Source organism: Diceros bicornis, chromosome 13, assembly GCF_020826845.1.
Source record: "Diceros bicornis minor isolate mBicDic1 chromosome 13, mDicBic1.mat.cur, whole genome shotgun sequence".
Classification (NCBI taxonomy): Eukaryota; Metazoa; Chordata; class Mammalia; order Perissodactyla; family Rhinocerotidae; genus Diceros; species Diceros bicornis.
Window position 1 is genome coordinate 16,488,859 of NC_080752.1, and position 14,594 is coordinate 16,503,452.

Consider the following 14,594-nt stretch of genomic DNA (forward strand, 5'->3'; position numbering starts at 1 on the left):
TTGTGGCCACTGGAAAACAGTGAGTCCATAGCTGTCTGAGGTGCTAATTCCCATCTCTTGCTGACTACACATGGAGCCTGTACCTGCTCCTCCACTGAGCCACACTCCAGCCCTGAGCAACCAGCCCTCTTCAATGCTGGTGAAGGAGCTGGGCCCCGAGCGAGTTGGGCCCAAGCTGGCCCAACACTCAGTCCTAGCCATGTGAGTTTCTGGCCAGGATCCAGATAGCACACCTCTCTCTTCCCACCATCTACTCACTGCAGTAGAGACCAGCTTTGCAGGTAAGTGGAGGAGGTAGAGATGGACCCAGAATTCAGAACCATGCCAATCCCTTGCACCACAGGCGGAGGACGCCTACCTTGCCAAGAGAACCAAATCCCCCCAACAAGACTGCCTTTTGCTCTGAAAATGAATAGTGCTGAAAGATGCATCCCGTGCCAGCCCGCCAGCCACACCACCTCTCGCCAGCACTCAGCCTCCGCTTTTAATCACGACAGCACAGCAAAGGCGAGGTGCATATTAAGAAGGCACTGCCTCGGCCACCCAGAGAATTCCTGCTCTACTTTAAGCTCTCCAGACACAGGCGCACACACAGCCTTCCTGCCCTACCCCTTCGCACCCCGACAGACAATCCAAAACGTAAAGATTCATCATATCCAAGTAGGAGGCGGGGATGCAGGGCTCTGGAAGCCACAAGTCCAGAATGCCAGAATTCAACCCCAACTGTCCACTGAGCAGAAGAGGGCTGAGCAGGGATCAGGAAAGTCGGCCAAGGTTTCTCCTGTAGTTTTGCGGTTCCCTGGATGGCTGGTGGTTTCTCATCCCTCTTCCTCCCCGAGAAGCTTGGGGAATGGCCCAGAATCTTGTCCTCCTTTCTCAGCTAAGGGGAAGCAACAGAATAGGGTGAGGAAAAGAACCAGGGCTCTGGGAAAAATGGGTTCAGGAAACCTGCCCATGGTCACCTGGGCAGCAGGCTATAAAGCCTGGCGTAGCTCAGCAGAAACCCGAGGGGCAGCCATGTGGTGGGTGCTGTTGGAAGAGCCCCAGGTTGACAGGCCAGGAGCACGGCCTGCTGTCCCCTCTGAAACTCGCTCACCTCGCCTGTAAAATGGGCCACCCCACCTCCTCACAGAGAGCTGGAGGACCGAGATACCGAGAGTCAGGAACCTAGCCCAGCGCCGGGAACTGGCGCTCACCAAAGGGAGGCTGCTGACACCTAAAGCTGTGGCTCGGGATCCTCCTCGCCTTGTGGAATTCCAAGAACCCCCTCCTTCTCTAATTAAACCTTCCATCAGCCCAATCCCAAGGAGCTGCCTCCTTGCCCACCGACATGTAACCTGTCCTAATCTGAGCTAGTCTCGGGCTGGAAGCACGGTCCTCACCGAGAGGCCCTCGCGAACCCCACCTGATGCTGGGGTGCTCTTCAGCAAACTCCACAGGAGTCGTCTAGCCTTTGAAGTGGTCCCTTATTTCTTCTGCCCCCAATGCCCTTGATGCCCCCGAGGACACAGGCCAGGCTTCTTCTGCTTTCTACCGCACCTCCCATGTCCACTCTTTCTAACACTGCAGTTTACAGACGGGAGACGGAGGCCCAGAAAGGCAAAGCCACTGCTCCGAACAGACTGCATGTCCAAACTCCAAGACCTTCCCACAACCCCAGAGTACATTTCTTGGAATCAGATACTATAACTAATCCGAAGAAGAGGCATTTAATCAGATCCACATTTGGGGCATATCTTTTTTGACCTTGGGGCAAGATTGTGTCAGCCTTTTTGAATGAAACTGACTCAAGATTGAAGAGCCTTCAGAATGGAGGGTGGGGGGAGCATCCTGCATCTGTGGAAGAGGCTGTGAAGACGTGCTGGAGGGGCAGAGGCTGGGTCTGAGAGCAACAGCTCTGGCCCTGGTCCCGGAGGATCAAGAGCTGAGGGGTGAGGGCAGCAGGGGCTGGATCAGAACGAGCTCGGGATGTCTTAACACGAACCCGGGTTCATTCTTTTAATGAAGGGCACCAATGACAGGAGAGCCCTTGGTGGAGGGATGAACCACCCCACCCCTGCACTCAGCCCAGGCTGGAGACCGCCTGTGGATGAGGAACACCTGGGGCCTCCCAACCCTGGGAGCCCAGCAGGGCCGGACAGAAAGCTGTCACTCTCTTATGTATGCTTAACGAACCAGGAGTGCCAGCCCCTGGGAAGGAGCGCTTGTGCAGATTTCTGCTCTGCCTTTCGTTCCCACCATATTCCCAAACTCATAGCTGGTGAAGCCAGGGGAGCTGAAACTCAGATGTCACCCAAGTGAGAGTCAACAGTGACCGAACTCAGAGTGCAGGCAAAGACCCAGCCCCCGGGGTGGGAGCGCCAACCTTAACTCACAATAAGGAGCTCGTGTTAATGGGCCTGGCAGGAACAGATCAGAGGCTTCTGGACATGCAGCCTGCTTCCCTACCTCTACGTCCCCGTCACTCCTGTAAGCTGGACCAGGGCCCAAGGAGTCAAGGTGGCAGGGCCCAAGGAGGTCAGCCAGGTGAGCAGGGTTAACTGAAATAACATATTAAAGGGCCAAGTAGGGTCTCGAGCTCAGTAGGTGCCAAAAATGTCAACCTAACCAAAAGGTTAAGCACTAAACAGCCAATTGCTCTGGGGAACACCCAGAACCTCTCCCACACAGCACTGCCACCACGGCTGTGCTGAGCCCCAAAGACTCCCTTCTGGAAAAGGGAGAAAACTCATGGTGGCGCTTGCTCTTGGATGAGCTGGAAGATTTAGCTCCACCCTGACCTCTAGCTCACAGAAAAGAACAACCCCAGGACACAGCTGCTTGTGTCCCCAACATGGGATCCTGACTGTTTACCCATACCAGGCGCCAGGCAGGGCTTGACAGGTGTCATCTCATGGTGTCCTCACACGTGCCCCAAGAGGTGGGGGCTACCTGCACCCCCTGCTGTAATATGAGGCAACTGAGGTTCAGACAGGTTAACTGACTTTCTCAAGGCAACTCAAGTGCCAACCCAGGCTGCGTGACCCCAGCAAGGACGGAGTGCCTTCGGAAAGGGTGAGGGAGGGGTGGGACACGGGGCAGATGAGCCAACAGGCACACGAGAGCTCCAGGGACCCAGCTGCTGGGCTTCTGACCACTGGTCAACAGGGATCCTGAAGCCAGTGGGTCATGTTTCAATGGCAGTAATGGACCACCACTGAACACACAGTACATATAGTACATACGTACAGTCAGTCCTCATCAGAGCTCCAAAAAGGAGGCATCGCGATTTGTTGAATGACTGGTCCTTGGCACAGCTGAGGAAAGCAGTGCCCAGGGAGGTGGGGTAACTTGCCAGGAAGTGGCAGTGGGCTGTCTTGCTCCAAAGCCCCTGGTCATAGCCACTGAGCGTTGTGATGCCTCTCTTCAGAGATCATCTCCTTAGGGGGCTTCTCCCACAGCTGGGCGCCCTCCTGCTCCCGTCCCTGCACTGCATACAGAGCTGACGTGGTGTCCCCCGGGTCAGGGAGCCCCTTGGGAAGCCCAGCACCCAACATGGAGATGACACTTCATGAAGGCTGTGGTCCCCTACCCATGCTCTCATCAAGTCTAACCCCACCATGTTGGTCTTAGCAAGAGACAGGGGGCTTTCTGGAAGACAAGCTCATAGAGCCACCAGTGGGCCTGGCCCAGGGGCTTCGTTTATCCCAAGGCGTTCATTTGGGGGAGGGAGTTTGTCAGGGAGAGGCGGGCTGGGGAGTTAATTTACACAGAAACGAACCCAAAGCCACATTGTGGGTCTCCTGCTGTATCCCCAGCTCTTAGGACAGCGCCTCACACTCAGCGAGGTGTGAGAATGCCCTCTGACCTCCAGCCACACCCCTGGCCTAGCCAAGGGCAGCTTCCTTTCAGGGTGGCATGATCTTATTCAGGGGGGTCTATCCTGATCCACCTAATGCCAAGGCATGTTATTACAGGATTCCGCTGGAATTCTCTTCCTCAAACCTCTTCTGCTACAAGGGCTGAGGAATTTGACTTTCTTTCTTTTTTTTTTTTTTTTGTGAGGAGATCAGCCCTGAGCTAACATCCGCCAATCCTCCTCTTTTTTTTGCTGAGGAAGACGGCCCTGGGCTAACATCGGTGCCCATCTTCCTCCACTTTATATGGGACGCCGCCACAGCATGGCTTACCAAGCAGTGCGTCGGTGCGTGCCCGGGATCCGAACCAGCGAACCCCGGGCCGCCGCAGCGGAGCGCGCACACCTAACCGCTTGCGCCACCGGGTCGGCCCCTGACCTTTTTTTTTTTTTAAGGAAAAGAACCTCAGCATGATTTGCAGAGAAGGAAGGTGGGGGCAAGAGCAGAGAAGGGTCTACCCCCTCAGCCAACTACGAAGAGACAAAACAAAAGCACAGCCCCCCTCATAAGAAGCAGGAGGATCTTGTCGGGGGACATGGCCACAGTGCTAGGACAGCCCACAGCAGAACAGCTCTCAGGCACAGGAGGAAAACGTCAATTCTAAGAGAAACCCAAAGTAAAAACCTCTGCCTCTGCCTCCCCGAGACTCCGCCCCCCCCCCCCCCCAGGTCCAAAGGGGGAAACGATAAACCAGCCCAAGCTCTTAAGAAACAAGAAGTGAAGGCAGTGCCCACACCAATCCTGGAGTATCGGATCCAGACAAGTCAGAGATCCGGGAGTCAGCTCACAGCTCAGGAGGAGAGGCCCAGAGAGAGGGGGCACAGCCGCTGGGGTCTCCAGGCACAAGGAGCAGCAGCAAGAACACAGCCCAGCCTCCCATGTCCAAGGGTCCTTCTGAAGATGGGCCCCTTGCTCTCCCTCAAAAGGGGGCAGAAACCGGGGGGGGGCGGAGTCTCGGGGAGGCAGAGGCAGAGGCAGAGGCAGCAGTGAGGAGCCGGCTGCAGCCCCGCTGGGCTCCTGGGCGCAGGGACGGCTCCGCGTTAGGGGGCAGCCGAGGCCCGCGGAGCGCTGGTGGCCGGTGCGGAGCGCACAGGGCTGCCGAGGTTGATTGATGTTCAGCTCTCCATTTCATCAGCGCGAGTCATGGCGTGACATGGGCAGTTCACGGGTTTTTTGGGGGGTGGGCGTGGGCCAAGTGTGCAGACACAAACATGCTCGCACGCGTGCACACAGGCACATACGTCAGTCAAGGCCACAACTTTTTTTTTTTCCTTTCTAGGAGAGAGGGTGAGGGGCCCAGGCAGCCTGGCACGTCAGGAGTAACCTTTTGTCCACTGTTGCTAGGAGCGCCGGCTGGTCATTTGCGGCTGGGCAGACGCTAGGCACCAGGCTGGCGGCCGGGCAGGGCAGGAGCACAGTGACCTTTGTGGGGGTGGTGTTGGCAAGAAATAAAGGCTTTTTCCCTCTCTCCTACCTGGGCCTTTCGACACAGACCAGGCACTTGTTGGGGGAGGTCTATGTATGGGTCCACGTGGTGGGGGAGGAATAGCCGAGACAACAGCGTTTCACAGTGGCCAGGGGTTTATAAAGCACTCTTGAGCACCCCTCACTGGAGTGATGAGCAAACTAAGGTCCAGAGAGGAGAGGACAGCTCCCCAAGGACACACAGCAGTTTGGCAGCAGGGGTGGACTCAAACCAGGACATCCAACTCCCTGAAGGGGTCTTCAGGCTTAGAGCCTGTTGCTGGCTTCATCCCAGTAACCAGATGAGGGGCTGCCACTGTGGGAGCCAAGTTGGCCTGGAACAGGTGGGGGCTGGGGGTGGGGAACAGCAGCGGTTCCCCACCTCCAACCGCCGGCGCAGGGCCCAGCAGTTGGGGCACCCCGCCTCCTCTCTAATCCTTCTCAGCAGGGGTGACCCTGCCTTCTGTCAGTCTGGAGGCAGACAGCAGGGCGAGGGGTGGGGAGGAGGGGGAGGCTTCTGTCCCCTGGAGGAAGGGGCACACTCATCCCTGACCCAGTACCTCCATCCGCCTCTCCCACAGACCAGCACATCTCTCAGACTCCTCGGCCCACAGGAAAGCGGACAGGGCAAGGGGCTGGGGTCGGAGAGCAGGGCCCAGAAAGGGGAGGGGATTTGCTCCCCACCAGACAGGGGTTCATCAAGAAGCTGTGGATCCCACCGCCCGTCCAGGCCTGTCTTCCTTGAGCAACTCCCTCGCCAGCTTGAACCTCGGGTTTCCTCATCCATACAGAGGGAATGCGTTAGCTCTCAGGCCTGCTTTACAGGGTTCAAATGAAATCACAGACGGGGACGCCTTTTCTAATCTGGAGAGCAACTATAAGAGGGGGTCAGACAGGTCCACTTTAGGGCCTGAGAGCACTGGCTGCGGCGGCCAGGGAGGACTAGGCTGGGCGGCCACAGGACCACATGTGGGAAGGGAAGGGTCCTGCAGGGTAGGAGGTACCTCAGACAGCCTCTCCCACCACAGCCCCCACCTCAGCCCAATGCAGGCCAGAACCCTGGACCTCCTCCCAGCTCTGCGTCCTCCCCAGCTCCAGTATCCACCAATCAAGGGCAAAGAGGCACCAGATACCGCACCCGGTCACCACCCCACCACCCGAGGGACCAAAGCCTGGACTCCCCACTGGCCAGCCTGCCATAAGCTAGCCCCTCCAGGCCACTGGGGCTCTTCCTGGGACCATGTCACTCCCCTTTCTAGGAACCTTCCACGGCTCTCCTCTGTCCTTAAGTTAAAGTCCACGTGTGTCTATCCAGGCCTCCTGCCACCCTTGCCCTTCACATCCTCTTCCTGATGCACTGCCCCCGCCCCACTCACTGGCCAGTGTCTCCTGCTCAGGCCTCAGCTTCTGCGTCAGATCCTCAGGGACGCTTTCACAGACAGCCCTAGGGCCAGGCTAGCTGCTCCCTTTGCCTGCCCCCATGGCACTGACCCTCCACCAGACTGTGAGTCCCTCGAGGGCAGGGGCCATGGCTGCCTCCTTAGTGTGCAGTGCTCACCAAGCCTGGGTGACTGTGCCCTCAGAGACCACATCTGGCCGATGGGCTAAGGGATGATCAACAAGCCTGGCTGGTCTCCCAAGGCTTAGGTTCCCGCCTCAGACTTGCCATATGTCAAATGGAGACCCAGGCCTCACCCATCAAGTCCTCCCTAATAGCAGGCTTTGACAAAAACAAAAACAATGGGGGTTAATTTTTCCCAAGTCTCCCCAGGTCCCAGACTTGCCCTAGTCAGCAGGGAAATCCTTCCTACTGCAGCAGCTTTCTGGCAGGAGGAGTGTCAGCTCCCTCTGCTGCTGCCTGCTTCCCGCCAGGGAGGAAGGCAGGAAACGGCCAGCACTCAGCCCCGCTCCTGGGAACTGCCATGCTGCTGCCACCGGCATGTTCTCATTCACTGGGCTCTGATCTCCCTGGAAACTCCTCACCCAACCCCAGGGCTCATAGTTCCCAAGGCTCTCTGCTGGGCAACTAGTCTCTGCTTGGTTACTGCTAGTACCAAGGAGCTCACTACGCTCATCATTAAATTTGGCAGGTGGTAGAAGTGTCCTCCCTACAAAGATTCCACTTGGCCTCCCTCTTTTCTCTCAAGGATCTAAGATCTAAGGGCTGATGCCTCACAGAGGCAGGTCTGAGTATCTTCCACATGGCAGAACTTCAGACACTTCAGGTCAGTCATCAGAGCCCTCCTGAGGCTGCTCCTCTCCCAGAGAAACCCCAGCTACTTCTGGGGGGATGAGGAGAGAGTGTTTCCTGTAATCTCAACAGGAAAGATCAAGGTCATGTGTCTCTCTCTCCCTCCTATTTCTGGATCATTTCTCTGATTCCTGAGGTATACACATCATTTGCTCCTTCTCCTCTCCCCCTACCACTGACGGGGAGGGTCCCTGGAGAGAGAACTCAACCTCTTTCCCAGGTGGGTGGGCTCAGCCTGCAAGAACAAGGACCCACGGAACAGGGGGACACGTCAGCCCCTCTTATCCCCACCACGCAGGCAGTATCGGGACGCTCAGAGCAGCACCGGCTGAGCTTTTGGCAAAGGGAGCTAGGTCCCCCAGGACTGTCTTTCCCATAGAAGGCACAGTCTTCAGCCCTATGACCTCTGCTGGGTCTCTGCAATGCCAGTGTTCATCATCGATGTGGTCAGCGCCCAGATCCCTGCCTCTACAGAGCAACCGTTCTGGAACACAGACCTGGCCAAGGCATCATCCAGACCAGGCTGCTCTAGTGGCTCCCACCACCCGCTGGATGGATCCCGCCCTCTTCAACAAGGTTCATCAACAACTGCCGGCAACCTCTCCACCACGTCTTCTACTGAGCACCTGCCACCTACCTCCTTCTAGGCACCATCCCAGCCAGGACCACACTGCCTCTAGGAATCCCCTCTTGTCTCCCACCTGGGCAGGCAGGCCTCTCCAGTTCCTGCTACAGTGCAGGGGTTTACCTGTTAGTCTCTCTGGTAGGCTGGGTGCTCCTGTGGGCACACTACAGTTGATTCAGTTCTGGCCTAGAGCCAAGCCCCATGTTTTCACAGGGGGGCCGATAACAGCCACTAACCACAGGCCCATCTGCCTCTGGGCCTCCATTCCACATCATAAAGGAAAAGTCTGGACTAGATCGGGGATGGCATATACACAGGACATGTACTACCATTTACGTGCCCATGTTCATGGTGGACACGGACAATTAGTATTCGTTGAGCCTGGACACAGCTTCAGAATCATTCTCAACCCAGTGTTCTAAGCAGCCACCACTAAGCAAACAGAATGGCAACATTGCCTACTTTGAAAGAAGACGGCTAGAGTTTCTCTTCCTCCCTCCGTTATTTCCCTCCTTTTTTCTCATTCTCTCTTCTTCCTCCAGACAACCAGATGTGTCCACATCTGGACTCTGACTGCCGTGGAAGAACACGAGCATCAGGAACCAGGAAGCCTGGGCTCAGACTCTGAGTCCAGCCCTCGGCAGATGACTCTGGGCAGGTCATCCACCTTTCTGAGTCGCACGTTCCCTGGCAGCCATGCCTCCTCGCAGAAACGCTGCGATCAAAATGAAAGTAAGTCGCATGTCTAAAAACACTACACAACTGAAAACAATTATTGGAATTTAAAACAAAACAAGAACAAAAACAACCTGTACCCAAAGCTCTCTTCTCCGTGACCCCTGCCCTCCCGCAATTCCCCAGCTCCGGACCCGGAGATTCTCATTGGACAGTGCCTCCCTCAGAACCACCTTAGGGCCAAGGAGCAGTGGACCCACCCAGACCAATGGGCCCGGCCAGAGCCAAGCTGAATCTGCCAGATGTGCAGCCCAACTGACTTAAGCTGCATGAAAAAAAATGCCACTGCTTGATTATGTAAAACCCATCTGGATCCAAAGCAGAAAATCCAAGTTGGAAGGGCCCTCAGAGACCACCTGGTCCACTCTGCTTCATTTACTGGTGAGGAAATGGGGGGCCCAAGATGGGAAGCAACTTGCTCTAGGTCACTCAGCAAGTGACAAAGCAGGGGACCAGAACGGGCGTCCTCGGGCTCTGGCCCTCTGTATCCTTCCCCATTCCAGAACACCACTCCTGGACCTCCAACCCGGGTCAGAACGCTGGATCTAGAGCTTTGGGGCTGGCTAGGCTCCACTCCTGGTAATGTGAGCAACACAAATAAATTCAGTTCAAACATTTCCTGGGTCCCTAGTGCACGCCAGGTGCTGCGGATGCCAAGATTAAGGCAGGCTTTTTACAAGGAACAACAGAAGTAGAATGCCCTTGCTAAGTTCTGCCACGAATCCGAGAACCTCACAATATTCCCCAGGAGTGAGACAGGGTCAGGTCGGGTCCCAAACCACCTCCTGCAGCCCTCATCTCATGCCACAGGACCAGACCAGCACTGTCCACCTTGGAAACCTGAACACTGAATAAGAAAGAGCAAACAGTCAGAACCCAGTGTGTGGACAGCCAAACCTTCTAACCCCAGGAGGCCTGTAGCCTGACAGTCGGAGGCCTGAGGAAGGGAGTCCCCAGCGTTGCTTTCTGAGGGGCTGGATGGGAGGCGGACAGATGCTCCCTCCCACTCACTCTGGAGGCCCTAAATTTAGTTGGTGCTGGGGGTAGAGTCCTGGCCTGAAAACCCGCCTGTCCACCTTGGGACAGGGTCTGGCCAGAGCTGAATCAGTCAACCCAGGCTGGGTCCTCAACGCAAAGACCCTCCTACAGCAGAACTGCCTGCCCAGGCCGCGGCCAAGCAGGGGAAGAAGCACAATTGTTGGCAGCAGATAAAACCCTCGATACCATCTCTACTTCCCTTCTAATATCAGAGTGGCCGCCTGCAAGATGAGCGAGAGGCAGGGCCGGCAATTAATAGCTAATATTCCTGTTGCGAGCCGGCCTGCTCCGGAAACGGGCAGCCACTACCTCCTTCCTCCAGAGAGATACCCTTTCCCCTCAGCAGTGACCCAGCCCAAGCGGGTCAGCATCACGGCCAGGAAGGACCCCATTTGCCTTCATCTGATTGACAGGGAAATGACTCCCCAGGGAGTGCTGGGGGTGAAGTTGGCCAGTCACCCAGGAAGCAGAGGCCAGGGCACACAAGTCCCTGCTCAGTGACCCAGCCAGCTCTCGATGTGTCCCCAACTGGGATCAGAGAAGACCTCAAGAGGGTCCAGAAGTTACCGCCGCTTGATGGTGGCTGATGGCAGCTAAATAAGGACAGGAATCAGTCTGGGCCTTCTGACCACACCCCTGAGCGTCACAGGGGAGGGCCCGAGAAGTATGTCTGGAATTAGGCCTCAACCATGGACAATTATACCAAAGCAGGAAGCTGGGACCTGCCCACAGATCAGGCAGATCTCCGCCTTGCCCCAGACTCAGGCCAAAACAGAAGTCAGTGGCCTTTTTAAAAAAATACAGCTGGCTCTTATCCACCTCTTCCCGCCACAGTGGCCTGCACTGGGCGCCCAGAGGCCAGCAAGCAGCCTGAGCAGGGAGGCACACAGGTGGAGCCTGGTACCTGGGTGGGCTCTGTCCATCAGGTAGGAACGCCACATCTGCACTGTATCGAGGACATCGATGGCATCACGAGCGAGCACATGTGAATCTGCGACAGAAGTCCCAACAAGACAGAATGCTGTGGGAAAGACCACCAGCTCGGTATAGAATGCCCATTTGCAGTGGCCACAAAGACGGCTGCCCCTTGGCATGGATAATCCCTTCAGACAGTAGCCACTTGGGTTTCCCCTCGGGGGAGAGGGCAGAAGCCCACCCGGCTCCTGTCTTTCTTGGGTCCACGGGTTTCCAAAGATTTGAACGTCTCACTTTCTCTTAGAAGTCTGGCCCCTCTTCCCGATGCCTGTGGCCTTACCCCAAGCTGAGCCCCGGGCAGTGCCTGGTCTGGTCCAACCTGGAGCTTACACACTAATTTCTGAGGCTATACCCGTTTCCACACCTGGGACAAGGCCCTAGTTTGGGCTGCATGCTAGAAATACATACAGATACACGTTGGCCATTCACTGCCGCAGAACCACTATCCCCTCGTCCCTCTTACTTCCCTCACTGCCATCTTGGTGGGAAACCTGCTGTTTCTGCTTTCGGGAAACACCCAAATTTCACTGATTCCCTCCTTGGCTGGTGAGCAGCATGTCCTAACCCTTCTCTCCTGGGAGGTAATATCAACTGAAATGTGAAATCTTATCAATAAGTGTCTTCCAGGTTGTCTCCCATCCAGGGAGGAAAGCCCCTTAACATCCCTAAGAGGTTTTTGTCCCATCTTTGCCCAGATCTCGCCAGTGCCAGGGAGCCCCTGGTCTCCCGCCGCCTGTGTCTCATTGCTGGACTCAAGAGTTCTGGCTTACGCCAAGCAAAGTCTCCTTGGACTTTGCCTCACTGGTCCCATATCTGAATTCTTGGGCTTCACGGAGAAATCTCTGCCTTCTTTTCTATACAACAGCTCTTTCCATACTCTTATCTGGAAGGCTAACCCTTCAAAAGCTGTGAGGAACTCAGGCAGATTCTCAACCTCGTTGCAGACAGGTTTGAAAGAAAGATGTTATACTCAAGAGCTTCATCATAAAATTCATTCCAGCCCCACACGCTGAGACCTCTCGAAGACAGCGTTTCCCAGTCTCAATCTGGTTTCAATAGAACAAGACCCCGGAGGGGAAGGCAGAAATGGAGGCGGCAGCGCAGAGGGGGTGGAAGCTGCATCCAACCCGGACAAAACAGAAAGCCCCCGAGAGCCCAACAAGGTGTCTTTTTGAGAAGGCCAGGCTCTCACCCCACGTGGGATCTGCTCCCGCCTTTGGTGGGCAGAGTGTGGGCACAGAGGCTTGTGGGACGCCGGCCGTGATCGCACTCGGAAAAAATCAAGTGGTTAACCAGAGGGAGAGGATTCCGAGACCTGCCAGGATGGTGGGTTTTTTGTTGTTTTAGATTACGCCTAAGGTTTGTAGTTTGGACAGGCAAAGTAAACAATGACAAGGACAGCAGCAACAAAACAGAAACGAAGAACAGTTTACTTGTTTAAAAAAAAAAAAAAAAAAGCCTTTTGTTAAAAGACAGCTCCACACGGACTTGGAAGCAGCCCCACAGCCTCCCTGACCAGGGGCGGGTGGTGTCGCGGCTATGAGGCCAGTGTGACGAAAACAAACTCCAGCAGAAGTGACACAGCACATGCAGGAGGCGTCTGCTCTCCACCTCTCTTCTCCCCCCGCGTCTTTGGAAGGGGTGGAGATGGGGATGGGAAGGGAAGGGTGTGAACCAGCATAAAGCAACTGTATTTAGACCATGGCAAACTGGGCTGCTACTGCCTTCTCTCTCCCTCCCTCCCGCCTGCCCGGGTCGGGCCTGCAGTGAGAGGAGCAGAGGACGCAGGGCCCAGCACGTACCTGAAAGAAACCCGGCGGGATGGGGCCTCCCGGCATCCCATCGTTGGGGGGAATGTTGCCAAGCACAGGGCTCGGGGCGGCTGCCGCACTCTGTGGAGACAGGAAGGTGGAGAGTTAGAGGGAGAGGGAGAGGGAGAGGGAGAGGGAGAGAGGGAGAGGGAGGAAGGGAGGGAGGGGAGGGAGAGGGAGAGAGGGAGGGAGGGGGAGGGAGGGGAAGAGAGGGAGAGAGGGAGAGGGAGGGAGAGAGGGAGAGGGAGGGAGAGAGGGAGAGGGAGAGAGAGGGAGAGAGAGGGAGAGGGAGTTCCCACCCCTGGCCCACCCCCTCCCTGTCTGCCCACGTCCTCCACAGACCCTCCTCAGACCCCATCTTTCCATGTGTGTCACTGACTGGGCAAGAATGGAACTCTCCAGGCCTCTATTTTCTCATCTCTAAAATGGGGCAACGACGTGCACCATGTGGGGTGGCTGTGAGAAGGGTGTGACATGCAGCGTGGAAGGCACCGCACACACCCTGCAGAGCAGCAGCAGGCGGCCAGCACGCCGCTGCTTCAGGACGCTCCTGGAGACCAGGCAAGGTGCTCCATAAATGCCTGTGCCCTCTACAAAAGGCTGGCGCATCGTACAGAGCCGGAGACCAGTAACTATCCATGACTCAAGGAACAGACAGCCCAGCCGGGAAATGTCCCAGGAGAGGGTGAAGGAGGGCAGGGCGAGTTTTGGTCCCTTCAGGGTCCTTGGTGCCAGAGGAGATGAGGTAGGCCGCATGAGGGAGGACTGTCGTCACGTTTCTTTTTAAACGCTGCTATTCCAGCATTTACCTGGTACATCTGCCTCCATAAATGCCTCCCGGGGTGAACAGACGCTGTTCTTCCCAGCCTGGCCTCCTTCCAGGCAATCTGGGTCCCACCTGCTCATGTGGCCGGCGTGTCTGCGCCTGGCCCCGCGCTCGCTCAGGCAGGGTGAGGCTGACTGGGAAGCCACAGGCCTGACCACCCCACTGGGCCTGGGCCCTGCTCCTCCCTCTGATTCTAAACTGCCCAGGTGCGCCTCCTGCAGGAAGCCCACCATCCAACCATGGTGGTCTCCAAACCCTGCCAGGACTGAGAATTTGAAACTGAATCCCCAATCATCTCCCAGGGGTCTGACTGGTTCCCTGGGACAAGAGTGAGCCCCTGAGGGTCAGGAAACAGAGGGTCTCTTTCTCTCTTGTGAACGCAGCCTGCCATCACCACCTTGAAGAAGCCACTTCTCCCTCCCTTTTCCCTCAGCCAGAAAACAGGAACCAGAACCCCTAACTTCCAACTCTGATGGAAGGAAATGAGGTAATGTGTGAATCCTACGAACACACAGCATGCAGCAAAATGAACAGATACCCCTGGGAACCACTACATCGGGATTCAAGCATTGTCACCTGTGCTAGCGAGGGATGGCTGTGGGCAAGCCACTTGGCGTTTTTTTCTTGTTTTTGGTGAGGAAGACTGGCCCTGAGCTAAGATCCATTGCCAATCTTCCTCTACTTTATATGGGACACTGCCACAGCATGGCTTGATAAGCGTTGCGGAGGTCCGCGCCTGGGATCTGAACCCGCGAACCCTGGGCTGCCAAAGCAGAGCGCACGAACTTAACCACTATGCCACTGCGCCGGCCCCCAACTTGGCCTTTCCGCATCAGTCTCCTATAAAAAGTAGGGATCACTACCATCCTGCCTGCTGCCAGGGTTGCAGAGGATTGAGTGACGGGATGGGCTGTGTTTTGTAAACCGGGAAAGTTGGGTAATCTGGAAGCACGGAGGACTCAGTACAGGGCAT

General features: G+C 56.3%; 1 protein-coding gene across 3 annotated transcripts in view; it reads right to left on the reverse strand.

Annotated features, from left to right (window-relative positions):
- SSBP3 (single stranded DNA binding protein 3) overlaps positions 1–14,594 on the reverse strand; it is a 162,283-nt gene that overhangs the window by 35,423 nt on the left and 112,266 nt on the right. For all 3 annotated transcript variants that reach the window (XM_058552502.1, XM_058552501.1, XM_058552500.1), the window contains exon 5: positions 12,787–12,876. In XM_058552502.1, coding sequence (XP_058408485.1) covers positions 12,787–12,876 — 90 coding nt within the window. The remainder of the gene's footprint in view (positions 1–12,786; positions 12,877–14,594) is intronic.